General features: G+C 45.4%; 2 protein-coding genes across 2 annotated transcripts; both read left to right on the top strand.

The window, feature by feature from the left end:
- The first annotated feature begins 4,043 nt into the window (after positions 1-4,043).
- APOLD1 (apolipoprotein L domain containing 1) lies at positions 4,044-10,183 on the top strand. The gene is made up of 2 exons (XM_030548230.1): positions 4,044-4,477; positions 7,502-10,183. The coding sequence occupies exon 2, from the start codon at positions 7,506-7,508 to the stop codon at positions 8,244-8,246; it is 741 nt and encodes a 246-aa protein (XP_030404090.1). The 5' UTR covers positions 4,044-4,477; positions 7,502-7,505; the 3' UTR covers positions 8,247-10,183.
- Positions 10,184-15,991: 5,808 nt separating this feature from the next.
- Positions 15,992-26,624, top strand: DDX47 (DEAD-box helicase 47). Its single transcript, XM_030548220.1, has 12 exons — positions 15,992-16,228; positions 17,368-17,461; positions 19,026-19,214; positions 20,003-20,074; positions 20,657-20,775; positions 21,675-21,746; positions 22,229-22,345; positions 22,502-22,648; positions 22,925-23,062; positions 24,653-24,723; positions 24,958-25,087; positions 25,204-26,624. The coding sequence occupies exons 1-12, from the start codon at positions 16,007-16,009 to the stop codon at positions 25,330-25,332; spliced, it is 1,500 nt and encodes a 499-aa protein (XP_030404080.1). The 5' UTR covers positions 15,992-16,006; the 3' UTR covers positions 25,333-26,624.
- Positions 26,625-26,946: the final 322 nt, after the last annotated feature.

The following is a 26,946-nucleotide window of genomic DNA, read 5'->3' as shown; positions in this document are numbered from 1 at the left end:
ATTTGCAAGGACCTTTATAGGTAAAAGTTTAGCTCTAGCTAACTGGATGGTTGTGCAAAAGGTCATGCAGTGGGAATAGCTGGGCTGTCAATCATATCCCAGTGACCAGCTCTATTAGCTGAATTCCCAGTGCCTACATGTGACCTTGTATTTGGGGCAGCCCATCACTACAGTGAGGCTAATAACCTCATGAATCTATGATCCCTGGCACTGGCACACAACTAGGTAATCCAGATGTGGGATATCCTGCTTGATGGGGCTCCCTGCACCAGAGGTGTGCTGCTTGGTCCTATCCCATGTCACTTTCCCGTATAGCCATGACCTTCTGCCTCGCTGCTTGCTGCAAGAGAAAAATACCAAACGACTAGCCCTCAACTTGTCAGACCCTAGCTTAACTGAGTGATCTGCAGCTCCTCCAAGGACTGCTTGACAGAGAATAAAAAGTGATGGAAAACTCCTGTGAAATCCCTTGAATAGCTGAACTAATCAGTCCTCCCAGGAAGGCATAATATATGCATTCATGGTGGGGGAAGGGGAACCCTCCACGTTACACTAAATTGTGGTACGGAAGACCTTAGCAAAAATATCCTTCCTGGCTCTGGGAAGCAGTCAGTTAGTCCTAAGGGTTCTGTGCTTATCTCTGACAGATTGCTGCCTATGACTCCCACCTGGCCACCAAAAGTAGTGAGGGAGTGTTACAGCCAGGTTAATGCAAAAGACAATAATCTGTCATCCTTTCTGCCTCTTTTATAGTGGGGAGTGGGGTAGGCTGCTGGCTATGTAAGGTACTGGCCAATCAACCTCCCTCTGCTACTTGCCCTGTGTTTTACCGCTGGGCCTCTATGGCTTTGTCTACACTAGGGAAAGAGAGGTGTGTGGTGGTGGAGGGGTCAATCCAGTTAGCTCAACTGAAAATGCCACTTAGCACCAACATAGACACAGTTAAAAATGGTGGCTCAAATGATTGAAAAAGCACCTTTTTTTCCTAGACAAGGCAATAAGGAGTTGTGAAAACAGCCATTTTTTCCATGCTCACAGTCCCACGGGGAGGAATGCTGCAGACAAAATCAAACACAAATCAGCTGAAATTGCTTCACTGTCCATTGGGATGATGGTGATACTAGACCTGTAATCATCCTCCATGGTTTATGGAAAATAGTCTCCTGTAGGCTAGAAGGCCCTGTCTTCACAGGCAAAGATAATGTGTTGCCAGTCATGCTTGTTCAATCACGTCGGCTCACCACAGCTGAAAACCCTGATAACTCTTATTAAAAGGCAGGTTAACACATCTCAAGCTGTGATAACGTGTTAAAAACTACAACTTGCCCTGGCTAGACACATAAAACTTTTGTCAGTGTAATAATGCCAGTTAGAGGTGTGGATTTTATGACATTTTGACATTAGCAAAAGCCCTTGCGCTGATGCAGTTATACCTGCAAAAAGTTATTTAACCAGCATAGCTTATTTTGTTCGATGAACTGATATAAGTCATATTGGCAAAAGTCCTCTTTTGCCGGTATAAACTACACCTATGCTAGGCAGGTTATACCTGTATAGTTATACCAGCAAACTTTTGTACTGTAGACTAGACCTGGGTTTTGAAAAGGTATTGGCTAGCATATTTTAAACAACTCAACCATTTTCTTAATGCAGTCGTACAAGAATTTTAGAGGGTTTTTAGTTGTGTTTCGCTAATTCAATTGAGCAAATACAATGGAAAAAACACACCTCTTTTGGCCTGTCAAATCTCCAGAAGTTGGTGACGTATTTGAAGCCCCAACACAACATTCCATTCACAGCTGCATTTATGCACATTCTCTTCCCCACCAAAACAGTTTTGGCACTTACCTGGCATTTTTCATCTTCAAAGCATGTGACAAATACTAATTAATGAATCTTCACAACACCTGGGTGATGTTGATAAATATTCTTATCATTTTACAGAGGAGGCACATGAGTCCAAGTGGATACTTGACTTGTCCCCGGCAACAGAATTAACACTCAGACATTCTTAGTTCCTAGCCCTGTGCTCACAGCAGTACACCAGGCCTCATCAAGTTTTAAGCTCTGCAAGAGAGGTTGCAAACCAAATGCACAGGGCTGGTCAAAACTTGCTAATCAAAAGAATTTTTTTTCCGTTTTGAGATTTTTTAAAAGTCAAATGTTTCCATTGGTGGGGGCTGGAATACAATGAGCTGTACAAATGAAACATGCTGGGGTTCATTTAATCACAGATATCTAGGTCAGTACTTCCAGTATATTTGTCCTTAACAGCATATTGTTATATGCATGGTAATAGTCCAGAGGAGACCTGTGCCCCCCTCCCCACCCCGATTTGCTGCTTGGCTTGTACTGAGCGTGCTTACATTGACTGAGCATGCTTAGTAACACTGCTGAAGCCACTGCTCTCACTCCCCCCCCCCCCACACACACACTATCGGCAGGGGTCGCCTACTTGTTCTGTCTTCACTATCTCCTCAGCCACATCCATCCTCCCATCTTCAGTGCCATGCAAACCTTCAGACCAACAAACACATCCTCAACTCTGCTTATTTATAACACTTCTGGTGAGAGACCACCTGACTAATAACTGAAAGGACATCCTGTGTGCATAGGTAGATAGCTGGCTATTACAAGAGGATTTTAAGCTTATACTTGGGGTTGGTCAGTGACACTGTCAATAATACAAAGAATACCACTGAGGCTACCATCTCTTGGAATATGCTCTGCTCTTTGCCAATGTTGTTTGTGTAAAGGCAGGCCAGAGGGTGTGTTAGGACTAGAGCTGGGTTACTAATTCATCATGACTAATTATCCAGCAAATGCACCCCTTCTTTCTGGGCACAAATTATTTGAACGTCCTATACCATGCTAGGCACCTAAAAAAGGGAAATATAAATACAGTCCCTACCCTGAGGAGTGTACAGCTTCAATTCAATATGATGCGACAGGTAAGGACTGCAAACAGAACGAAGTCGGGTTAAGGGATAAACCTCTTTTAGCTCAGTCACTACAAACCTCTGCATGATCCTGTCTACACTCAAGAGTCAGCACTGGTGCAGCTACACCAATTGCTCGCCACCAATGACAGCTTCCCTGGTGTAGGCCAGTGATTCTTTCACGTCGCGTGTGTGCTGCAGCCAGTCAGGGACAAGGACAGAGGTGGGCAAACTACAGCCCACAGACCACACCCGGCCCACAGGGCCATCCTCTCTGGCCCTTGAGCTCCCAGCCAGCCCCAGCCCTTCCCCTACTGTCCCCCCTCCCCTGCAGCCTCAGCTCACCATGCCAGCAGCACGGTGGTGACGCTGGCTCCAGCCAGGCGGCATGGTTCAGGGGCAGATTTACAAGGGAACACAGGCTGCCCTGGTTTGGGGCCCCCCAACAACACGGGGCCCTAGGGCCGGGCGCTCGGGCAGCTCAGCACCGACGCACCCCCCGCAGGGGGGGAGGGGCTGCACTGCAGGGCCAGGGGAGCAGGCAGGCAGTGTGGGTGGCAGGAGTGTGGAGGCCGGAGGACTCATGAGGAGCACCGGGCAGCAGTACAGCCAGCCAGAGAGAAGAGACGCTTTGAAGGAGAAACCGCCTTTCTTTCTGTCTGCACAGCTGTCCCTGCTCCTCCTGAGTCCTCCGCCCATGTTCACAGGGCTACATTCCAAAAGGGGCTGGGGGAGGGTTCCGGGAGGGGGTGGTCAGAGGAAGTGGGGGTTGCATAGCGATGGGATCCTGGGGAGAAGTTAGGGGCAGGGGATCCCAGGAGAGAGCGGTCAGGGGGACAAGTGGGGGGGTTGGATGGGTCAGGGGTTTTGAAGGGGGCAGTCAGGGTGGGAAGTGGGAGGGGGCGTATGGGGGCAGGGGGAAGGCTGTTTGGGGAGGCACAGCCTTCCCTACCCAGCTCTCCATACCGTTTCGCAACCCCGATGTGGCCCTCAGGCCAAAAAGTTTGCTCACCCCTGGACTAGGATCTCCATCAGAGTTCAGTTTTCAAAAGTACACTAGGCTTAGCAAATAAACTGATTGGTTGAAAGTGTATTTTATTTATTCCTTATTTGTTACACGCACATGAGGGTTCACTCATCCAGCAAGCTGACTGGCTAGCACTCATCCCAGTCGGTGTAGTACTGGATAAAGTCACTAGCTATTTAAAGGGGAGGAAGGGCAGTGATTCCCCTAGGAGGATGCATGCTCTCATTCGGAGCCAGGAATAGTCTGATTTTTTTTTTCCTGCACTTCAGGAAAAGCGAACACACAATGTTCATTTGACGGGATCATTTCCTGAACATGATGTGAGCTGCGCTGTCTCCAGATCACTTTCCAGTGTGTCACATCCTTCTGGACGAGGGGAGCAGGAAATGGCAAACTCCCACTATGAGGCAAAGCATTCCCACTGCAGCAATTGGTTCGTGGGAACTATAAATTGGGTTCATCCAGAAACAGCATAAAATTTGTCCGTGGCAAGATTGGCTGGAAACGAAAGGTAAGTTGGAAAAATTATTCCTCGGGACCCCTTCAGCACCAATGATTAGGAAAGAGTATTCTGTCCAGAAATATTTTTGGTCTGTTTCAGGCACTTTTCTATTATTAATTATATTATTATTACTACTATTTAAATAATTAAATACATAGGGAACTTTTTTCTGAAAACCGGGGGAGGGAGAGAGCAGCTGGAGATTCTGTTCTCCCTGTAAATTGGGAGAGACAACAGGAAAGCCTGGAATGGAGGGGGATATATTTAAAATTATTATTTTACTAGTAGTGTCTGTGAGACTGCAGTTTTCTTTTTAAGAAAATGTTCATTTTCTCAGCAAGAAAATCAGTAGCACAAATGATTAAGGGGCTACCAGAATTGATTTCTTATATATTATTATTATGTCAGATTATGTTCTGCACAAATGTTTGGCTCAGTGCTTGTCATCTGTACCAGTTTAGGGGACAGGAATGGTGATTGAGAATAGTGTTAATGTGTTGATTTGGTTACCTGTGTCTTCTAGAGATGGGGTGGGTGAGGATCCCTGCCACAGAAATCTTTCACTCTCTGGCACTCTAGTGGCTGCCTGTCTTTCAACATGAAGTTGTATCAGATAGGAAACAACCTCTAAGGGTCTGTCTCCGTATTTCTCAGATGCGGCCACCGTGGCTGCATGTGATCACCAGAGGTTTTTCTTGTGGCCACAGCCTCCTGGTGTGCATGGATGGACAGCCTTGGTTGCTGGGGCTTCTAGAATGAGTTGGGCAGCTGGAGAACTCCCCACCTTCCCAGGGGCAGTGGGGCTCAGGATTTGGGCTTCAGCCCAGGCGTGGCAGGGAAGGCAGGCTCTGGCCACAAGGCTTCGGGCTCCAGCCACAGGGCTTTAGGCTCCGGCCCCTCGCCGCCTCCCCTGGGCAACACCTCCCCCCCCAACCTCCGCATCGCCCCTGTACCCTGCTGCCTCCCCCGATCCACCAGCCAGGGCTTAATTTGTCCCCAGACTTGGTGCTGAGTAAGTCTACTGTGACAAGTGATACTTGTACGTTTGTTAATACCACTTGTCACAGCAGACTTGCTAGTTAGCAATAAATAAATTACAATGATATGGACGTGTATATGTGCATATTTATTTGTTTTTCCTAATGCAAATTAAGTATTTTAGGGAAAAGTGCGAGAGCAGCAAGAGTTGGGGGCCACACTCTGAGGCCACCAAATAATTTGTCCCAAGAACCCCTTGCACTGTAGGTGTGAGGTGTGACTGCAGGTCGTGTAGACATACCCAAGCAAGCTTTATTCTAGCTAGCGCAAGTACCAATAGCAGTAAAGGCGTGGCAGCATGGACTTCAGTGCAGACTATCTGCCCAAGTAATATCCAGGATCATGGGCAGATTTGTACAGCTACACATGCTGCAATCACATCACTGGCTGCAGTGTACACATATTTGTAGCTCCTTTGCAAAACTGCTCTAGCTAGGGAGGCAGTGGCGCCCCTGCACCGGGGTTCAAGAGACTTGGTTCTATTCCCAGCTCTGCTGCTATGTGACCTTGGGAAAGTCATTTCATTCTGTGCCTCAGTTTACCTATCTGTAAAATGGGGATAATGATACTTTGCAAAGTGATTTGAAATCAACTATGAAAAATGCTTTACAAAGAGCTAGGCATTATCATTAGATTGTTTCTATGTTCCCTTAAGCTAAGTACAGGACACCAGTAGCACAGTAATGATCACACAATGCCTGAAAAGAGAACATAGAAATGTAAGGCTGGAAGGGATCTCGAGGGGTCACCAAGTCCAATCCCCCACACTGAGTCAGGACCAAGTAATCCTAGACTATCCCTGAAAGGTATTTGTCCAGCCTGTTCTTAAAAACCTCCAATTATAGGGATTCCACAACCTCCCTTGGAAGCCTATTACAGAACTATCCTTATAATCAGAAATATTTTCCCAATATGTACCCTCAATCACCCTTGCTGCAGAATAAGTCCATTAGGTCTTGTCCTACTTCCAGTGGACCTGGAAAATAATCATGTGGGACTGTATCAAAAGCTCTACTAAAATCAAGATATATCATGTCTACAGCTTCCCCCCATCCACTAGGCCAGTAACTCTGTCAAAGTAGGAAACTAAACTGATTTTGCCTGAGTTGTTCTTAACAAATCCATGTTGGCTATTACTTATCACCTTATTATCCTCTAGGGCAGTGGTCTCCAACCTCTTCGTCTGGCAGGCACCAGACGAAGGACTGTGGCGGCGGTAAAGCATCCGCCAAAAAGCTGCCGAATTTCTGCGGCATTTCAGCGGTGATGCCTCTTGATGACGTCACTTGTTGGCGGCAAGTGGCATCATCGAGAGGCATCGCCGACGAATTTCTGTAGCATTTCAGCGGCGACGCCTCTCAATGACGTCACTTGCTGTCGGCAAGTGACGTCATCGAGAGGCGTCGCCACCGAAACGCCGCAGAAATTCGGCAGCATTTTGGCGGATGCTCCACCGCCAGCCAGGATGTGGGTGCATTTAGATGCCCCTGCGGGCACCATGGCACCTGCGGGCACCGCGTTGGGGACCCCTGCTCTAGGGGCTTACAAATTGATTGTTTAATCATTTATTTTACTATCTTCCCATTCAAATTCACCCTAGAAATATGGTTCTCAACATTTTTCATACAGTGACAATAGAAAAATGTTTCAGGATCTCACTCACAACTAACCTTAAAGAAAAAGATAATGGATGTGGGACCCTCCTGAAATATGTTTGCAACTCCACATGGGGAACCTGACCTCCACTGAGAATCCATGTCCCTGGGATTATCCCTCTAGGCTTCCCTTCATCAGTCTCTGTATTCACCACCTTTAAACAGAAAGAACCCAGAATAAATCCCATAGGATCTCCATGAAGGAACAGGTGCCTGGGATTCACCTCCTTGGTACTTGCACTACCTTGAAACAACAGACAGAGCCTTGAACCAATCCTAAAACACACACTCTTAAGACTGACTGGCTGAGTAAAGCCTATCTGTTTGTATTTCCTGACAGGGCCATGGAGAGAGATGCTATCACCTTTCCTCCAGCACTGGACCCTACACGCCACTTCCAAATGCTGCTGCTGAATCAGAGAAGTAAGCTGCATGGCCAGATCAGGAAGCTTCGCGAGATTGCACGAAATATCAACAAGCTGCGCAGGCGATCCCTGATTGCAAACATCACTGGAAGTTCCCTGAGTGCAGTAGGAGCAATCACAGCCATCGTAGGGCTCTCCTTGAGCCCTGCCACTTTAGGGGCATCTCTCCTGGCTTCTGCCGTGGGCCTGGGAGTAGCCTCTGCCGGAGGGGCTGTCAATGTCACTTCCGATCTCTCCTTAGTGCTCTCTAACTCCAGGGAACTGAGAAGGGTGCAGGAGATTGCAGTGAACTGTCAGAACCAGATGAGGGAAATCCTGAGCTGCCTAGAATTCCTCCACCGTGGACAAGGCCCAATGGACCCCCTGTTGCTTCAGTCAGAGAAAAACGCTTCCATCTCACTGTACAATTCCATCTGCTTCATGGTATTCTACGGTTCGCGCAACTTTCTTGTGCCGGAGTACACAAGGGAGGTCACAAAGGTGAGCCAAGCTGTGCTAAAGGCAAAAATCCAGAAACTGGCTGAAAACCTTGAGTCCTGCATCAGAGCAATGGATGAAGTCTGTGAACTCTTAGAATCCAGAGCAGAACTTTCCTCCAACACAAGAAACCCCAGCTCAAGTGCCAGGATCACCATCAAACCCCAGGGATCATCCAGCTGAAACAGCCAAAACCAAAAGTGTGGGGTTAGAGATGCCATATTAGTCATTATTTTTATTACTGCTGTTATTTTTACAAGCATTCGTGGCACCCATCCCCATAGCTGAGAACAAGTTACAAGGTTCTGATTTAAATATGAGAGCAAACATGTCTCTAAAAGGGAGCTGATGCTTTTACCTCCCTGCAGTACTGAACTAAAATTTGAGGTTATGATGGAGATCTAGCCTGTAGAGTAAATGACAAGAACGACTCCAGAGCCTACATTTAGTGGAAGACCAGTAGGGTAAATGCTGGATTAAAGGCTAATCTGCCCACATTTCCTTGGCTCCCATTTGGTGCTGCTCCATGATGGCAGAGAAGAATGGGTCTGGAGTCAGATCAAAAGGCTCCTTGCCTGGTCTTGCTCCCTGGTTGTAAATAACCTGTGAATTCTTCTTCTCATAGAGGTAAAGGGAGTGAGATCTATTGATATATCTAGCACTCACAAATTTCCTACTAAAGTAGCCAGAGATGTGACAAACTATATCCACTAGATGGCAGTACAGCACACGTAATATCAGCAGGCGCTATCCACCAAAAAGTATTCTTTCCCTTTTAAAGAGATATTTTCTTTGCCACGTGCTGTGGGACAAAGTGGAAATTGTGATTTTTTTCCTATTTATTTATATAGAGTTATTTTAAGCCTTTAGAATTGTATTTAAAGAAGAAAAAATGTTTAAGAATGTTAAAAAGAATGGCTTCCAACCCAGAGGGAAGCATTCCACAGGGCAAATATCTGATGGACAGTCTCCTATTGACTCACCAGCCAGCGCAACACCCTATCAAAAAGGAAGAGAATTGTCTGAATTCAAACAGGCACAAAACATGTAGATTGCAGGAAACCAAGTACAGCTCTCAGGATGGGAGGGGGAAAAAGTGGAAATGGGGAACAAATCCCTGAACAGGAGGGCTTGCCTCTTGACATATGGAGAGGAGAGTAACAGTTCCTCATGCAAAAAGGATGTTTCAGTTGTAAGATGTGGCAGGGGATTTGATAGCTAGAGATGTCAATAGTTAGGTGTCTTGGGGTATCAATGTGAAAGTGGCAGGTCTCATGAGACAGCAATACACTGTTAGCGAGTGCTGTGGAGGATTCTGCGGTTGGGATATATATTGGTACTCATGAAAGAGAGTGATGTAGAAGAGATAGGTGGTCCAGTGGTTAGGGCACTAGCCTAGCACTTAGGAGACCCTGCTCTGCCCCAGACTTCTTGTGTGACATTGGGCAACTCACTTGGCCCCTCTGTGCCTCTGTTCCCCATCTGCAAAATGGGGATAATAGCATTTCCTTATCCCCCAGGCATATTGGGAACTCAATACTTTGCATATTTTGAAGTGCTTACACATTGTGGGGGAAGGGGGGCATATAAGTAGCTAAGACAGATGTAGGAGAGAGGACTTGGAAGCTAGCTTTAGATTAGTAGGAAAAAGGCTTAGGTCTAGGTACATTTTCAGTCCCACATGCAGAACAAGCTATACACGAGGAACTTCAGAATCTCAGTGCAGGGATGAAAAAATGACCAAAAGAGGAGGATTTAAATGTATGAAGCAGAGGAAACTCTTGGTAGGGGAAAAGCCAAGCCAGAGTAGCAAAGTTTGAAGTCTTGTTCTTCTTTTATGCCCCTCCCATGTTCTTGGAACATGTGGTTTTATGTACTTTAAAAAACCAAAAGCAGTTGTCACTGAGAGAATCTCACATTCGAGAATGATTGCCACGCATGAGTAATGACTCTGATGTGACGCTGATTCAATGAAATGAATCTGAAGCTATTTTGTGTCTGTGTATATGTATTTCTCTATGTGTGTGATCTCTGATATTCTACAACATCCATACCCCAGTGCTGGGTCCCTGCTGCCTTTCTGGCTACCAGACGCTGTAAATAAAGACCCAGTACTAGCAGTGTTGTGTATATTTGGTGTGGGAGGAGTGATGGGTGGGTGTATTGTATGCGTATGTGATCTCAAACATCAGTCCCGCATATCCATACCATATAAGTAATGGGTGTACAAGTCTGTGCACATCTCCACTTGTGTGAGTACGAGTGCTGTTTGCGCATGTCTCTGAGTGCATGAAAATGGCCCTGTGGATTGCATGTGAGTGAAAGCGTTTTATCTTGGTGTGAGTACAGACGTATTGCGTGATCTCTAAAAACGTTGCTCTAGCAACACAATACCCCACAACTAACTCCTGGCCAGCTAAGGACAGCCCTGGATCCACAGCAACATGCAATTCAGCCCAGAGAGCACAGGAAGATCAGCTAGAAGAGACCAGCCAGTCTGGTCACAGCTTCTCCCTTTCTTTTCAATATTCATCATGAGTAGGCTGCGAGTTTGTCACAGAGATCATGGAAGTCGTGGATTCCGTGACTTTCCATGACCTCTGTGACTTCTGCAGCAGCCGGTGCACCTCGCTCTGGGGTAGCCCGAGCATCTCAGGCAACCCCTGGGCCAGTTGCACTGGCCACTGCTGGGGCAGTCTCGGGTCACCGCCACCCTCACCCCCAACAGCAGCTGGAGGAGTTTGGGTGTGGGAGAGGGCTCAGGGCTATGGGGTTGGGCACGGGAGGAGGTGAGGGCTTTGGGCAGCGTTTACTTTGTGGGGGTGGCCTCCCTGGAAGTGGCAACATGTTTCTCCCATGCGCTGCCTCCTCCTGCAGGCACCGCCCCCACATCTCCCACTGGCTGTAGTTCCCGACCAATGGGAGCTGCGGAACTGGCAGCACACAGACCTACAAGCTTAGGGAGGGACATGTTGCCACTTCCAAGAAGTCAAGCAGGGAGCCTGCCAGTCCTGCTAATTCTTTCCCCACCGTTCCCCAGCACAAGTGGGGATACTGGATTGCTCCTACCCAAGCACACACATTGCCCCCCAGACCACTCCACCAGCACTTGCTGAGCCCCCTGGACTGCCCCCCCAGGCACCCACAGCACTCCCAGGCCGCTCCCCCCAAGCACCCATGCCCACCCCCCCACGAGCACCCATGGCACTCCCAAGGTTTAGTCAGGGGAATATAGTACAAGTCATGAACAGGTCACGGGTCGTGAATTTTTGTTTACTGTCTGTGACCTGTCCATGACTGTTCCTAAAATACCTGTGACTAAAACTTAGTCTTAATCATGAGTGGTGTTTGTTTTATGGTAAATAAATCATTGAAAGACTAACTCTGTTTTCCAATTCATTTCATTATTTGGGTGGCAATAATAATATAAATTGCTTCTTTTCCTGCCCTCCCCTCCCCTTTCCCAACTTCCCAGGAACATCCTTTCAATTAGCTGCTTAGAAGCTGAGATCCAGTCAAAGGGTTCATTTCCACATTCAGCCAGCCAGGCAGAAACTTCTGTCTTAATTCAATCTTTACTCAGGCAAAATGCCCATTGACTTTAGGATTTGGTTTCTTCCAGTCCTGGTGTGCACATTCAGATACACAGGACTGTCCTAACAAGGTCTCAAAGTCATACCCAACCCTAGATGGGTTTTACTAATCATGCGAGGGAAGATCCAAGTACTGAGTGGGACCCCCATCAGCAAAAAATATCTAATACTAAATACTAATATTTTTACATTTAGTTTAGTCCCTTTCACCCTCAGTAATCCCAAAGTGCTTTACAAACAACTTTACCTATAGTGTCCATAAACATGGGAAGTGGCAGGTGTTTAACTACACATCAACTTACCCAACACGTTAGGACAGGAAGTAGACTTTTATCAAAAGAAATCTTAGAGCATAAGAACAGCCATACTGAGTCAGATCAAAGGCCCATCTAGCCCAGTATCTTGTCTTCTGACAGTGGCCAATGCCAGGTGCTCCAGAGGGAATGAAAAAAACAGGTAATCATCAAGTGATCCATCCCCTCATCTTCAGGCAAACTAGAATTATGTAATCTGGAATTTGGCCAAGACATCAGACCTAACATTCCTACTCCAGGGACACCCTTAATAGCCACTAATGATCTGGTCCTTGGTTTCACATTTCTTCCAAAAGATAACACCTGCAGCAGTGGAAGGCAGCATAAGGGCAGTGACTTCACTCAATCAGAGGGAAGAGTGACTTCCTATTGTATCACCAACTCCATTTCCTGCACCACCGTAGCTTTTCCTGTGAGTCTCCCACCTAAGTACTGACAGGCCTAACACGACTTAGTTCTAACATATGATAAGATCACAGCCTAAGGTGATCTGGCTACTGGCCAACTTTTGAAGAGTCTAGTCTAGAGCCCCCTCCAGTATTTTCTGCCCCTGAACATTGTGGGAAGTGGTAGTTCCATTCTCGATGGTGTCCTGGGTATTGTTTCAGGCTTTCTCTCCTTTCCCTGTCACACAACATTTATTTGAATTTCCCCTTACTTTCCTCATTGTCCTAGGAATACAGGAAACAGCACATTTGGAATCCATTGACAGATGCTCAGTTATGTCACCATTTCCTCAATTCCACCCAACCAGGTTTTCTAGATTGAGAGAGTGCTCATCAGAAAGACGCCTCACAAGTTCCACTGAAATCAGAATCACTGTACTAGTCTAACACAAATTCTGTGACAGTTTAGCATCCTTTCTTCTAAGTCAGGTGAATGATATTCAGCACCCCTAAGTTGGCCGTGCACTTTTGTGTGTGCACACATGCATTACACACATGGGGCTGCAGGAGTAGATACAACTGATACCTGTCCGGGGCTCCTGCTACCACAGATCCGTCTCCTCTTCTACTACCCCATGTGACCTCACATAACCAGAGGTCATATGGCTGAAACTTTAAAAATAACTTCAATCTGCCAGACAGCCACATTAGCTTCACTCCTTCTTATGCCATTAGGGGGTATTTATAGGAACATTGCTGCCTGAAATCAATAGTAAACATCAGTGGATTCTCAATCTTTTGCATAGTACAGAGCACAACTTAACAGAAAGGTTGCTGCATTGAACAGCTCCCTTTTCATTCATAATTGCATGGACCCATCCTCCCAGCTGTTCTCTCTCTGGCACATCAAAAATAGTTTATTTTGAAAAATAATATTAGAAAGACTATAAGGTAATCTTACAAGGGTTGGCTGAAAACAATAAACTGTTTTTGACAGAAAAATTAGTGTTTGATTAAACAAAAATTATCTAAAAAAGTTGATTTTTCATTGAAAAATTAACCACCCCAAAATAAAAATATTTCACTCAAAACCTGAAATATTTTGATTTATAAATGCTGACATGGTGCTTTATGGCAGTTGTTGTTCAGTTGCTTCATATACCCATTCTCTTCTATGAGGCAAGCTCTCCAGCTGGACTACATCTCATAATGGATCATAGCTAGGGATTCCCATGAAAAACCACCAAACCTCTCATAGATAGGAGACCATGTTGCATCATGGGAGACGTTATCTGATCAGGAAGTCCAGCCAATAGAAGAGAATGGGAGCTTGACACACCTGAACTACAACTCCCATGAGGCAGCAAGATTTCCAACTTGAATATTTTGGTTTTCAAATTTCTGGGGGAAAATAAAAACTTTGAATGAAAAACTTGTGGGGGGGGGGGAGTTATTTGTTAAAATTTTCCACAGATACAGAAGATTTCAACCAGCTCTAAAGTTTAACTCTCTAGGTGCGATTTAACACTTGGAAACAAGGAAAAGAAGCATCTCCACAAAGTCTGCCAGTTTTCCGCAGACCACGAGATAACGCTCAGCTGAACACCAGTGCTCCACTGCCTGGCCTTGGAGAGCTGCTAATATAGACATTTTTGTTCTCTTTGAGAAATCTGAAGCTTTTATGCAATTGTGACCCAAGAAACTCTTAATGCCAACTGGCAAGGGGGTTTACTGGACTGTCCTGATTATGGTGTTTATATTCTGGTTCACCAAAGAATGTCATGTGAGGTCTTAAATGAAAGCTGGAGTCATACTGGTTATTAATAGCATTGTGAAATGTATGTACAGACACTGTGTAAGGAGTTATGTTTAGATAAAGAAAACATGTTTTAAAGTCTGTATTAAGGCACAGTTGACAGACAGGTTTTCCGTCAAACAAATGATGTTTATTCACCTGTCTTTGTTGAGGTGTAAATTAAGCTTTGTAAGGTAACACAATGGGCATCATTTACATACAAAGTCAATAGAGAAATGTGAAATCGACAGGGCAGCAGCATACAGGAAAGACAAACCCCAGGGAGTTGCACTGTCTCTGAATACAGACAATTACTTTTGGGGATAGAAGTAGAAGGCAAAGAAGACACCCCCTTATCCTGCACCTAGGAGAAAGTGAGTATGATCTCACTAAACACACTTTTCATTAATACAGGTTTCAGAGAAGCAGCCATGTTAGTCTGTATCCGCAAAAAGAACAGGAGTACTTGTGGCACCTTAGAGACTAACAAATTTATTTCAGCATGAGCTTTCGTGAGCTACAGCTCACTTCCTCTATGCATCCGAACAAGTGAGCTGTAGCTCACAAAAGCTCATGCTTAAATAAATTTGTTAGTCTCTAAGGTGCCACAAGTACTCCTGTTCTTTTTTCATTAATATAAACCCTAAACATGGAAAGCTTTTTTTTACCACTATATTTATATGGAATATTGTCATCGATTCTAAAATATTCAATAGAGATGCCATGAATGAGGATTTTATTTCTCCTTTTATGCCAATAAATGAGTTGTGAATGTTTTATTTTCCTTTGCTGCATATAGTCTATTTCATTTGAGAATAATTATTTTAAACTGATTGTTTGGCAGGCTTCCTGTTTCTGCCGTACCTACAAAAATGTTGCTCTTAGTTTTTGCCTCCTGAGATTCTGTATTAGCCTGCCTTATACTCTGACATTTGACTTACCTGATTTTATGCTCCTAAAAAGATCTGACTTCCAATTTCTAAAGGATGCCTTTTTTGCCACTAACTGCTTCTATTACTCTGTTGTTTAGCCACTGTGGCATTTTTTGGTCCTTTTTTTTTTTAATTATTTGGGATATACATTTAATTTAAGCGTCTATTACAGTTGTCCTGAGCACCTCCCTGGTATTTCCCTCTTCTCCCTGTTATCTCTCCTCCTTTCACCCCAGCCCATCACCAAAGCATAGCAAGCTCCTCCTGCTCTGCAGGGAAGGGTGATGAGTCCCAGATTTGCTCTTCGCCTCTGGCCTTCTGACTCCACCATGGATCAGTGAGGATGGTGGAACTGGCCAAGCACAATCCACTGACAGCACCAAAATGAGACGCCGCTGAGCTCTCCGCTTCCTTTCTCACTCGCTTTATGGGCAACTTGATATTGATCATCAGGTGACACTTGCACAAACCCCCCTTGCCCCGGCCGGGAGTAACGCCCTTCCCAGAGCTCTGAACTACTGCCCCAGCCGGTGGCAAAAAGCAGCCAGCAGGAGTGAGCGCAGTGGGAGCAGAGCGGACCAGGCCGGCCAGGTCTCACCTTGATGCAGACACTGGAGATCAACTCTGCCTGGGGGAACAGACCTGACACATTCAGCGCCCGCCCGCCCGCCCGCCATGCGGCCTGGCCCCCGGCGGGAGCTCCCTGTAGCGCCCCCCCCCCCCCAAACCCTCCCGCCGCGCGCGCGCACCCAGCACACGCGCACCACACTAGCTCCCAGGGCCCCTCCCGCCGCCGTATTCTCATCACACGCACCTCTCAAGAACCAGGAAAGAACACGGCTCACTTGCCCCGCCCCATTGCGCCCTGGGTTGCGTCCTCTGATTGGCTGGAGGCCCGCCGCGCTGGGACAGCGAGTCGCACAATGCTCTGCGTCCGATTGGCCGGGCCTCGTGACAGACCTGCCCCGCCCCGTCGCCATAATACGAGATGTGACGTCATTGGAAAGCGATGCTTCTCGGGAAGCCACGTGTCCCGGCGCTCCCCGCGGTGGGGGTCAAAGGTGAAGCGGAAGATGGCGGCGGCGGACGCGGACGCGGAGCAGGGGCCGGCGGAGGCGGAGGAGCCGCGGAGCTTCAAGGACCTGGTGAGATAAGCGGAGAACGAGCCCCCCTCCCCCTTCTCCCCTGGGCCTGGTGTCTCCTGTCCGGGTCCGCCCTGCTCTGGGCCCCGCGCGGTGTCCGTCCCCCGCCCTCGTCACACGCTGGCCGCCCGGCTCCCTGCGGGGCACGCGGGAGGGGGGGCTGTTAACCTGGGACTTGGGCATCTGGCTCAGTCCCCTGCTCTGCTAGCGGCTCCCTCGGTCTCCATTGCCCACCTGTGCATTGGGAAGGACCGCGCGGCCCGCCTCGCCCTGCCGCTGAAGACTGTGCGGGGCTCCGGTACGAGGGTGGTGTCGGGGCCAAGCACCGTAGCGAGCGCTCCCGTTCCGCCTGCCTGGGACCTGAGGTGATGCCACCCTGTGCCCTTCCTCGCCTGCTGAGTCTTGCTGCTTATTGCTTAATCTTTGAGAGTTGAAAGTAGATCTGGTGCCAGCACTTGCTGTGGGCCCTGAACACGCAGCCCTCCAGGTGTGCTGTGCTGGTACTATTTGCCTCTCTGCATCAGGGGTATCCTGGAAGGGAGTGGGGGTTATTAACTGGCAAACTGTCCAGCTTTCATTTGGGCCCTCAGTTACTCTTGATATGAGAGCTTAAGAGATGCTATTAACATAAAGTATGGTTATTAAAAGAATTAAAGTAGCTGAAGATGCTATATCTGTCCTAGCCCTCTGCCCCCAGGTAACTTTTTTCTCTCTTAAAATTACATTATTCTGTTCTTAAATGCCTTTCTCTGCCCCATTTCTATGTGAAAAAACGAACTAAGTAACGGGGAAGACATGAGGAAATGCAACTGGTTGTATACAAAGTGCTGTGGAATGCATGAACTGGAAAAAAGAAATCCCCTTCCCCATACCCCCGCGTCCCCCCTCCCCCGGGTGATCTTAATCATAATGATATTAGCAGGTACTTGTAGTAATAGGAGGTAACATTTTAAGACAGATTTTCCTTTTTTTTTTTAATTGAGTGATTTCCTTAAAAGTGATCCCCATAGTTTGTGGGTGCAGTATTGAGTGTCCATGGGTTGACTGGGAGGGACTTAACTACGTCAGCTGCATTTGATTAGCTAGCTTGGTAGTTCTTGGCCATTTCTTGATGTTTGTCTCCTTTTTTCTTTCACTCTCAGGGAGTAACAGATGTGTTGTGTGAAACTTGTGACCAGTTGGGATGGAAGACACCAACTAAAATTCAAGTTGAGGCTATTCCTATGGCTCTCCAAGGTGAGCAAAGTCTGCTTTTCTGTTTCTGAGAACAGGTGTGGGAAGAAGGGTGTAGACTTCACATGGGTGAATCTTGTAAAGGTCTCTAATTCTTGAGGTGATTGAAGACAGTGCTTCACTTTCCACAGGAGCATGAATGTTAACTCCAGTATCCTGTCCAGATTCTAGTTCAGATCTGACAATTGGTCACCCTAAACCTCCCCTGCGATTTTAGATGAATACAGTATTCCTCACTGCCTGTATTGCTGTTCAGTTTTGAAGTGCACTATAAAGATATAGCATTGGGTAAACATGCTGTTTAATGGGGCTGGATGAAACATTCACAGCATATAATTCAACAAATTTTATTTTTCCTCTTTGTAAAATATTACTGTATATCATGATCTTCTCAAAACTATTTTCCAGTTAATGCCAGTAAATAAATCTTGCTCTGTAGCAACTTCATTAACAGTTCATAGTGAATATTTGAAATTTCAGCTGTCTTGATTAGTCACATAGATGCTAGGTATGTAAATATTGTTTAAAAAAAAGTAGTCAGTTAAATGATTAAAATTATATCGTTTAACAGATTAACCAAGGTCCCTCCAGCCATACTGGGGTCACTCTGGCTGGCTTGGTGCAGACTGTGGATTAACAGTTATGGTCAGATAACATTTTACATCTCTAATAGATGCATGGTAGACTTTTGCTGTCTGCCTGAAAGAAGGTGTATCTTAGCATCAGGTCTCCAGAGTGAATAATTGCTCATTCAAAATGGCTTTCTGGGAACATCCTGTAATTGCTGATTTCAGGTACATTTTTAGCTAACATTCCTGTCACTAAACGCAGTCACTAGAATATTCATAAAATGAACACTATTGGGATAAGAAGACAATTCAATAACATGTTTAAAAAGGTGAGTTATTTTTTCAGTGTTTGCTTGTTCTATTACTTATTGGCAGGTACATTTTGAATAAAAGCCACATAGGTATTAGTACTTCTAAAATTAGTTACACTTTAGGAACTTTCCTGGTTGAAGTCAAGGATTGGGGTTATTTTAAGATGTGCCTGTGCCTCAGAACAGACGGCGTCTTGGCAAAAGCAAAGTTGGTACTGCTACTGGATCTGTCTGCAGCAAGGTTCCTAAGCCCTGAAACATGTCTAAAACTTTACCAGATTTCCTTGTCAGTCATGAAGTGACAAAGATAATTTTATTGGACATATTTAATCATTTGAGGGCAATGGTGTATAAAGTGGTTGGATTTAGTGAAATGTAAAGTGAGAGATTGCGACCTGAAGTTCTAAGACAAACTATATGCTGCTTGGAACCTAGTGGAAAGATAAAAGGGATTGTGGGATTCAAGTTAACAGTTACATAGGAATAAAACCATGTTTAAATGCTGCAAAGATCTATGGAGGCTCCCTGTTCGGGTGCTGTGTCCTTGCACCTGTTGTTTTCTCACTCCTGTGAGTACTTGCTGGTACAGGTCTCTCAGATCTCATTATGGGTTTCTCTTTTTTCTTATGATGCTGGGAGGGCATCTCTCTAGTATAACAGGGTTTGCCTCCACCTCTCCTCTTTTAGGCCGGGATATCATCGGGCTAGCAGAGACAGGCTCTGGAAAAACAGGGGCTTTTGCTTTGCCCATCCTGCAGACACTGCTGGAAACACCCCAACGCCTCTTTGCTCTTGTCCTCACCCCAACCCGAGAGCTCGCCTTCCAGATCTCAGAGCAGTTTGAAGCCCTTGGATCCTCCATTGGTGTCCAAAGTGGTGAGTAGCCTTCTAATGGGCCTCAGAATTGTACAGTTCAGATGTTACTATGTGAAAATTTGAAGGAGTAGGAGAAAGCTGTTCAACTGTAAGAAAGGGAATAGAGACTATGGAATATGGGGAGATAGAGGAATAGAGCATGGGACTGGGAAAGGATCATTGGTGAGGGGTAGTATTTATGGTGGTGGTATATAACCTTTTAGTGTGAGAAAGAGCACGTAGCAGTCTGTCATCTCTGAGGTGTACATCCAGGCAGTGGACGTTTCCCAAGAGGGAAGTGAGGAGGATCACCCATAACCACATGTTAAATTGTCAGCCATAAATTTGAGTCACCACCCCAATGAACTGAATAGAGGAGTTCACACCTATCAGGCTTTCTTTGCAGACTCCCTGCAGCAGTTACATATTCAAATTAATGTTTTAAGGTTTAGTTTGCAACCATAAGGGCTAGGAACTCAGAATGAATTCACAGATTTTGAAGCTAAACTTAGTAGCAAGGGGTGGATTTTGCAGCTAGCTTTGTGACTGTGGAAAACATAGGGCCATGACAGTAAATGAGCTGAGGACTTGAAATCTGGATTAGGATATCTGGGGGAAGACAGTTACTGGTCAGGGATGCCAAAATGTAGTTAAAGAGAATTCTTATTAAGATAAGTGGCTTTAAATTCCTATACATAAATTGTGGGTGGATTTGAGAGGGGACAGGAATAGGTAGATTGTTGATTATAGTTTTGGCTTGTACTGGTTCTGTTCCAGGGGGACTCACTCTGCCTCTTTTTTTCCCACAGCGGTTATTGTGGGTGGAATTGACATGATGGCACAGGCTCTGACCTTAGCCAAGAAGCCGCATGTTATAATTGGTAAGAAATCAGCATGTAGAGTGATGCTTGTCATAAGATCACAGGCCTCCCAGGGAATGTGAAATGGTGGTGTTGGTTGTTAGAAGTTCCTATATGTGTCTGGAGGGAGCAATAAGTGTAACCTCAGTATGTTCCTCTTGGCTTTGAAGAAGGGACAGTGGATGCAATGCAAGCTCATCTCAAAATGGTCCAGCCACATTGCCTTGGGACTGGTCTCCTATTTTCCCCCAAGAACTCAAACACCATGGTCTAGAGCTCTTCTCAGGATGCCTCTGATGTGGCCAACTTTTCCCCTTGGAAAGCTTGGTCTGGTGGTCTCATTTTAAGACAGCTCTGGTGCACAGGAGCTCTTCCATCCAGGGAAAATCAGTCTGCTTTGGCTTCTCACCAATCATCTTCAGTTCCCAGCACAGCTCCATACTGCTGTGACTGCCTTTACAATCTTAGGCAAAAGAAGCCAACTCTATAGCAGAGTCCCTCCCTCCTCACTTGCAGTGCCTCTTCCCTCCTCACATGGACTGCATTCTGGGACATTTTTCCCATTACTGTCACCTTTACCTTTGTTTTTGATTCTGTTGGTAGCAACACCGGGCCGTCTGATTGACCATCTGGAGAACACAAAAGGTTTCAACTTGCGAGCTCTTAAGTACCTGGTTATGGATGAAGCTGACCGGATCCTCAACATGGATTTTGAGACAGAGGTGAGGCCTACGATACCCGCTGTAAAGGAAAAGTCCTATAGAATTTAACAGATGAAATCAATACAGTCTTAAAGAAACCATTCTAAATGTCTATAAGACTTAATAGAACAGCAGTTCTCAAACTGTGGGTCAGGTCCCAAAGTGGGTCGCCACCTCATTTTAATGGAGTTGCCAAGGCTGGCATTAAACTTGCTGGGGCCTGGGGCTGAAGTTGAAGCCTGGGGAAGTGGGGCTCAGGTTAAAGGCCCCCTGCCCAGACTGATGCCCTTGGGCTTCAGCTTTGCCTTCCTGCCCCCTTGGGGTGGCAGGGCTTGGGCAGACTCAAGCTTTAATCCCTCCCTCCTGGGGTTGTGTAGTAATTTTTGTTGTCAGAAGGGGGCCGCAGTGCTATGAAGTTTGAGAAGCGCTGTAATAGAAAATGAAATGTTGCTGTAGCTTTATTAAACTATCCCACAAAACTTAATAGTAAATTATATGTAACTTTTAACATCCCATAGAATTCTCTCTTAAATTCTACACAGTGGTTTAAACACTTTAGAAATGAGCTAATCTCTGTTAAAATCTGTTGGATTCTTCTCTAAATGTTTGTGGTGGTGGTCCTCATTAGGTGGACATGCTGATGTACATACTCCTGCAGATATACTGTGTGTAGACTTTTGGGGTCCATGGTGACTGTCTAGGTGTGTCAGCCCACAATGCAGCTTCATTTTATATGGTTCCTTTAAAAGAAGAGAGGGATTTATTGCAATGGCCACTCCTCCCATATCAGACAGATTAGCATATGGGCCTGTATTCATGTATTCTCTGCATCCTCTGCTTGGAACACTTAATTGAAGGTGTGCATGTCTTGACTTCTACTGTGCCTCAATAGCAGGTTTTGCCTCCTCCCTCTTTTACAGGTGGATAAGATCCTAAAAGTGATTCCCCGTGACAGGAAGACATTCCTCTTTTCTGCCACCATGACCAAGAAGGTGAGAGCATAACTTTTCTCAGATCAGCCTGTGTGTTTTGAAAGTGGGAGAAGGGGTCATGGATTATCTGATAAATGTTTCTACACCCCTTTCCTCCTCCTTAAGACTACATCTACGCTATGAGTTAGGGATGTGATTCCCCTGCTTGTGTAAGCATGCTCATGCTATCTCTCATTGAGCTAGCACCAGTATAAGAGTGGCGTAGCCGTGGAAGCATGGGTGGTGAAGGCATGGCTTAACCTGGCCGTGTACAAATTTGCCTAAAACTGGTGGGTACATGCTTGGCATGACCCAGCCATGCCTCCACTACCAGTGCTACCATGGCTACACTGCCATTCATGCTCACATTATCTTGAGAGCTAGCACCTGCACACAAGTAGGGGAATCATTCTCCTAGTTTGTAGTGTAGACTGAGCCTTAGAGCTGTGTTGCTGGAGGATTAGAATCTTGCTAATACTGACTTATTTTGATTCCTCATTCAGGTGCAAAAGCTCCAGCGTGCTGCACTGAAGAACCCTGTTAAATGTGCTGTTTCCTCCAAATATCAGACAGTTGAAAAACTGCAGCAGCATTATATTTTCATCCCCTCCAGATTCAAGGTAATGACTCTTTTCTCTCCCCATCCGCAAAGCATTCTTGCTCCTTCTTCATAGTTACACTCCTCCTGCTCTTTCTGACCTTCTCTGGCTTATGGTTGAAGTGGTCCTTTGCTCTCATGTAGTCTGTACCACTACTGTGTGTGTTGAACCTTGCAGGACAGTTACCTGGTTTATATCCTGAATGAACTGGCTGGGAACTCCTTCATGATATTCTGCAGTACCTGCAACAACACGCAAAGGACAGCTCTCCTGCTCCGAAACTTGGGTTTCACTGCCATATCCCTCCATGGACAGATGAGTCAGGTAGTAGCCTATCCCACTCCTTGCTGTGTAGGTGTATATGGGATGAGGATGTGCCACTGTGTCATGACCATAACGTGTGTAGGGCTTGCTCCCTAGAGCTTGATTTAACATTAATGCAGCCACCAAATTCCAGTGTACCAGTATCGGATCTCCCAATCCTTCTGTATACAAAAGGATAACAATAGTTTAACAAGAATAGGATCAGTCCTTTGCTATTTGATTCCTTAACTTTCGAGTTATAAACTTGTTTCTTTATTTTTCTTTCTGCTATCACAGAATAAGCGACTGGGATCCCTGAACAAGTTCAAGGCAAAGTCCCGTTCCATTCTGCTGGCTACAGATGTTGCAAGCAGAGGTCTGGACGTCCCACATGTGGATGTGGTGATAAATTTTGATATTCCCACACATTCCAAGGTGAGATACTCACCTTGATAACCGGGGGTTCCTATCCACTGATGCTTAAGATTGATCACCGAAGCTCAGTATGGAAGACTCTCTTCTTTCTCCTCTGCTGACTGGAGCTCTTAGGTCACTCTTCTAGATGAAGCTGTAGCGTTTCTTTTCTATGGTGACATTTTTACTTGGTCTTGCTTTTTGGGTACATTGGTGTGTACTGCAGAACAGGGGCGTGATAATTAGGGATTGCTTTCTCTGTGCATGTGGGGAGGGCCAGGGGGATAAATTGCAGCTTCTGTTGTGTCATGCTAAAGGGAAAATATCCACTTTAATCTTGGGAAATAGTCCAATTTATGATGATTCCAGTTTCTGTATGTTGTGGACTTTTTTGTTTGTTTTTTAAAAAGTCAGTCAGTGTTAGGGTTTTTCTGTTCTGTGTTCATAACAATTTTCTTTGCAAGGGAGAAACTGATTAGACTAGAGTGCTGTGAAATTATACAAATTTATCAAACTGAAATAGACACTTTACTAAATCTGAAGAGTAATCTTTGGACATCTCTCTATGTAAGGCATAGCATTATCAGATGTGACTTTTCAAGTTGATGGCATCACTTGTTAAGACTAACTTATAGCTCAATACCTGCTGTTAGGTAAACAATATTCAGTATTCTAGAAATTAAAATGGACTATTGTTTCATGTAATACTTATGGTGTACTAGACTCTGCAAACAAATAAGAGGGACATAGTCCCTGTTCTTGAAGATCTTAAATTATGAAAAGACTACGGGTAGATTAGGAGTAATAAACCTACTAGGTCATCTAGTCCAGGATTTCTCAAAAGTGGACCACATCTTAATAGTTAGTTGTGGACACCTCCCCTTGCAATTCACTGTCTCAGACCTCTTCCCCTCTTATTTTTTGCAATCATATAACAAACCAATGGCAAGTATAGAAAAGTGGCTAAAGTATTTTTATCTGCCTTACTGTGGTTTAGGAAATGAATTAGTGCCATACAACCAGCAAGTGCTCCTCAGATCAGTTGGGAGACTTCAGATCTAGTTCGTCTTGCCCACTCAAAGCTGCTTCCCACTGTATGTTCTCCAGAGCTTTTGTCTAGTATTAAATGACCCTTGCAATGGAACTTCCATGTCCCGTAGACTATTCCACAGTCCAACAGGGTGTACCCAAAAATGTCTTGATATTTCACCTTATTTATATCATGGTTTAATTTTGTCCTGCAGATTTTGCAGTGCAGTTGACTGTCAGAAAAGGAAAAAATTAGGAGAGGCACTGTTTTATATACCTATACCATAATTCAGAGATGGTTTAATGCCAGAGAACAAACTAGAAAGCTGCTTTCGCCATCCCCTCAATTCTCAGGGAGCTACACATGCTACTCCTTTGAGCATAAATCCTGACCATTGTTTCTCCCCTCCCTCATGCTTCTGTTTTGTCCTAAGGAAATGAATAGTCCTCCCTGCATAGCCATTTACTTGCTGCTTGTTGGGGCGTCAGTATACTTGGGCACAAAGCGCATTTCCAGGGACTGTTTTCAGTTCATTATTTAGCAGAGCACATCCTGTTGCTGACGGAGATATTTGCTTTTAGGATTACATTCACCGTGTGGGGAGGACAGCTCGAGCTGGACGGTCTGGCAAATCCATCACCTTTGTGACTCAGTAAGTACCATCAGGGTGTGCCTGCCTCTTCCAGCTGCTTCAGAGTAGGACACACCTGTCCTCCTGCTCCATGAGTAGGGAACATCTTTTTTGCCCTGAGGAGCAGGCAGAATTCAGTGTGGTGAGCTCTGATAGGAGCTACATATGGCTGGCTGTCTCGGGGTGGAGGCTGTGGCTAAAGAGAACCAAAGTATTCCTGGGAAGACTGATCTGTACAGGCTTTCATTTTTCCAGGTATGATGTGGAACTGTTCCAGCGCATTGAGCATCTCATTGGCAAGAAGCTGCCTGTATTCCCCACACAGGAGGAGGAGGTCATGATGCTAACAGAGCGTGTGGCTGAAGCCCAGAGATGTGCTCGTATGGTATGTTTCACTTTGTCCCTTGCCTCTCTCAATTGCCCTGAATTTCTCTCTGAATGTGGAGAGCTCTAGCAATCGCTCACCTTGTATGGCGGTGGGGGGGGTGTTTGTTTTTTCAGGAGTTGCGGGAGCAGGGAGAGAGAAAGAAGCGATCCCGGGATGAGGCCAATGATGATGACACAGAGGGAGCTACAGGTGTCAGGAAGAAGGTGGCTGGTGGGAAAATGAAGAAAAAGAAAGCCCGTTAGCCAGATACTTAAACGTCTATCCCCTTTGAGTTTACATGGGCTGGGGCGGTACCTACCACAAAGTATTTCCATCAAACCTGAAGCCTCCAGAACTACACTTGTAAATGGCAGGCCAGCTGGAAGGAAATTTTCCATCATGTCTGCGTCTCCAGCACCGTCTAAAGTCATAGGGTGAACCTGCACCCTAGTAGTATGCTAGAACCCGTCCTCCTACTGTTCTAATGCTGGGCTGTAAGAGGGAGTCATCTCCTGCAGCTGGACTGTCCCCTGGACCTGGAAGCAGCAGTCTCCTGGCAAAGCCCATTTTTATAGGGATTAAATGGGAAATGTTGGCCTATGGACACTTTTTTCCCCCCAATCATGCTGCAGCCTACCATCACTCACCATCCAAACCTCAGCGAGTGTCTCTTTTTATAAGACAATTGGAAGGAAGAAGAAAACTGAGAAGCACCTTAAATTTTCCAGGGTATGCATGTGATGTTTCAGGATAGGATTCTCGCCTTAAACAGAGACACTCATGCTGGGGCAAAAACTCCAAATATATTTTGCTCAGCCACAAATCTATTTGTCTTTCTGTGTATTCTAACTTATTGTGCCATTTCTGCTAACTTTCAAAGTTACCTGTTTTAAGGGGTTTCCCTCCCCTGTAGGTCAACATCTTCTCCACCCACACCCTTACTGTGAAGTCAACTCGGCATATGCTGTCACCATGCTTTCTGTGGCAGCTGTCTGATCTCCCAGACATTTCAGTGACTTCATATAGTCTACTCCTGCTGGAGGACAAATGCCAAGAAAATAGAGAGGCATGAGCAGACTGATGTACTGCTTTCTATGCTCCTGTAGTACCTGAGAGCCAACACTAGGGGGCAGTTTTACACAGTCAAGCAGCAAAGCCTTTTATGCTGGAAGAACAGTAATTGATTATCAGATGTTCTGTTTCTGGCTCTTCCTCTTTATCCCAATAGTGCTTCCTTTGTGTATTGCTTCTGAGCTTAGTAGAATATAAGAAGCATGAGAACCTCTTTGTAAAAAGTGGAAGAGATAATTCAACTTCCTTTTCAGTACACCAGCAGTCAGGTTCTGATTCCCACAGGTAGTAAACCAGTGCTAATATGAGCTGAAAGGGTGCTCTTCAGTTACTTTCAAAAACATACCACCTCCGCAGGCAACTGAATAATTCTGCTGTCTGGGTGGCTTACAAAGTGTCTGTTAGAGCTGGTCAGAAACAAGAATTTCCCTTCCCCTAGAAATGCAGGTATTTGGAGGAGGGGGTTCTGAATGGGAAGGAAAAATTGAATTTTGAAATTTAAAAATTCTGAAAAAGTGATTCAGGGCCAGTTTGTTGATGTTAAAACATTAAATATTAATGACAATATGTAAAAGTCAGGAATAGTTACGGTTAAAGTGTTATCAAAAGCAAGTGTTCTAACTTCCTTGTGAAAGATCATCAAGATCAAACACATTCCTGCAGAATTTCAGTTTACAATGTACAGTTTAAATAGCATTTTCTAACAATACTGTTGACAGCTCTGTTGCCTATAACACAAACATACACCTAAGATGATCATCTGATGCAAAATATTTATCATTAACCTTGACTGCCTTACCAGTTAT

The sequence above is a fragment of the Gopherus evgoodei genome, chromosome 1 (assembly GCF_007399415.2).
Source record: "Gopherus evgoodei ecotype Sinaloan lineage chromosome 1, rGopEvg1_v1.p, whole genome shotgun sequence".
NCBI lineage: Eukaryota > Metazoa > Chordata > Testudines > Testudinidae > Gopherus > Gopherus evgoodei.
Note: the sequence above shows the minus strand (reverse complement) of the source record. Positions and strands in the feature narration are given on the sequence as shown.

Excerpts from the sequence above, each read along its gene's own strand:
- APOLD1 (XM_030548230.1), top strand. The coding sequence starts at position 7,506 with ATGGAGAGAGATGCTATCACCTTTCCTCCAGCACTGGACCCTACACGC.
- DDX47 (XM_030548220.1), top strand. The coding sequence starts at position 16,007 with ATGCTCTGCGTCCGATTGGCCGGGCCTCGTGACAGACCTGCCCCGCCC. Across the intron at positions 16,229-17,367 it reads CGCGGAGCTTCAAGGACCTG|GGAGTAACAGATGTGTTGTG; the intron begins GTGAGATAAGCG and ends TTTCACTCTCAG. Across the intron at positions 20,776-21,674 it reads ACATGGATTTTGAGACAGAG|GTGGATAAGATCCTAAAAGT; the intron begins GTGAGGCCTACG and ends CCTCTTTTACAG.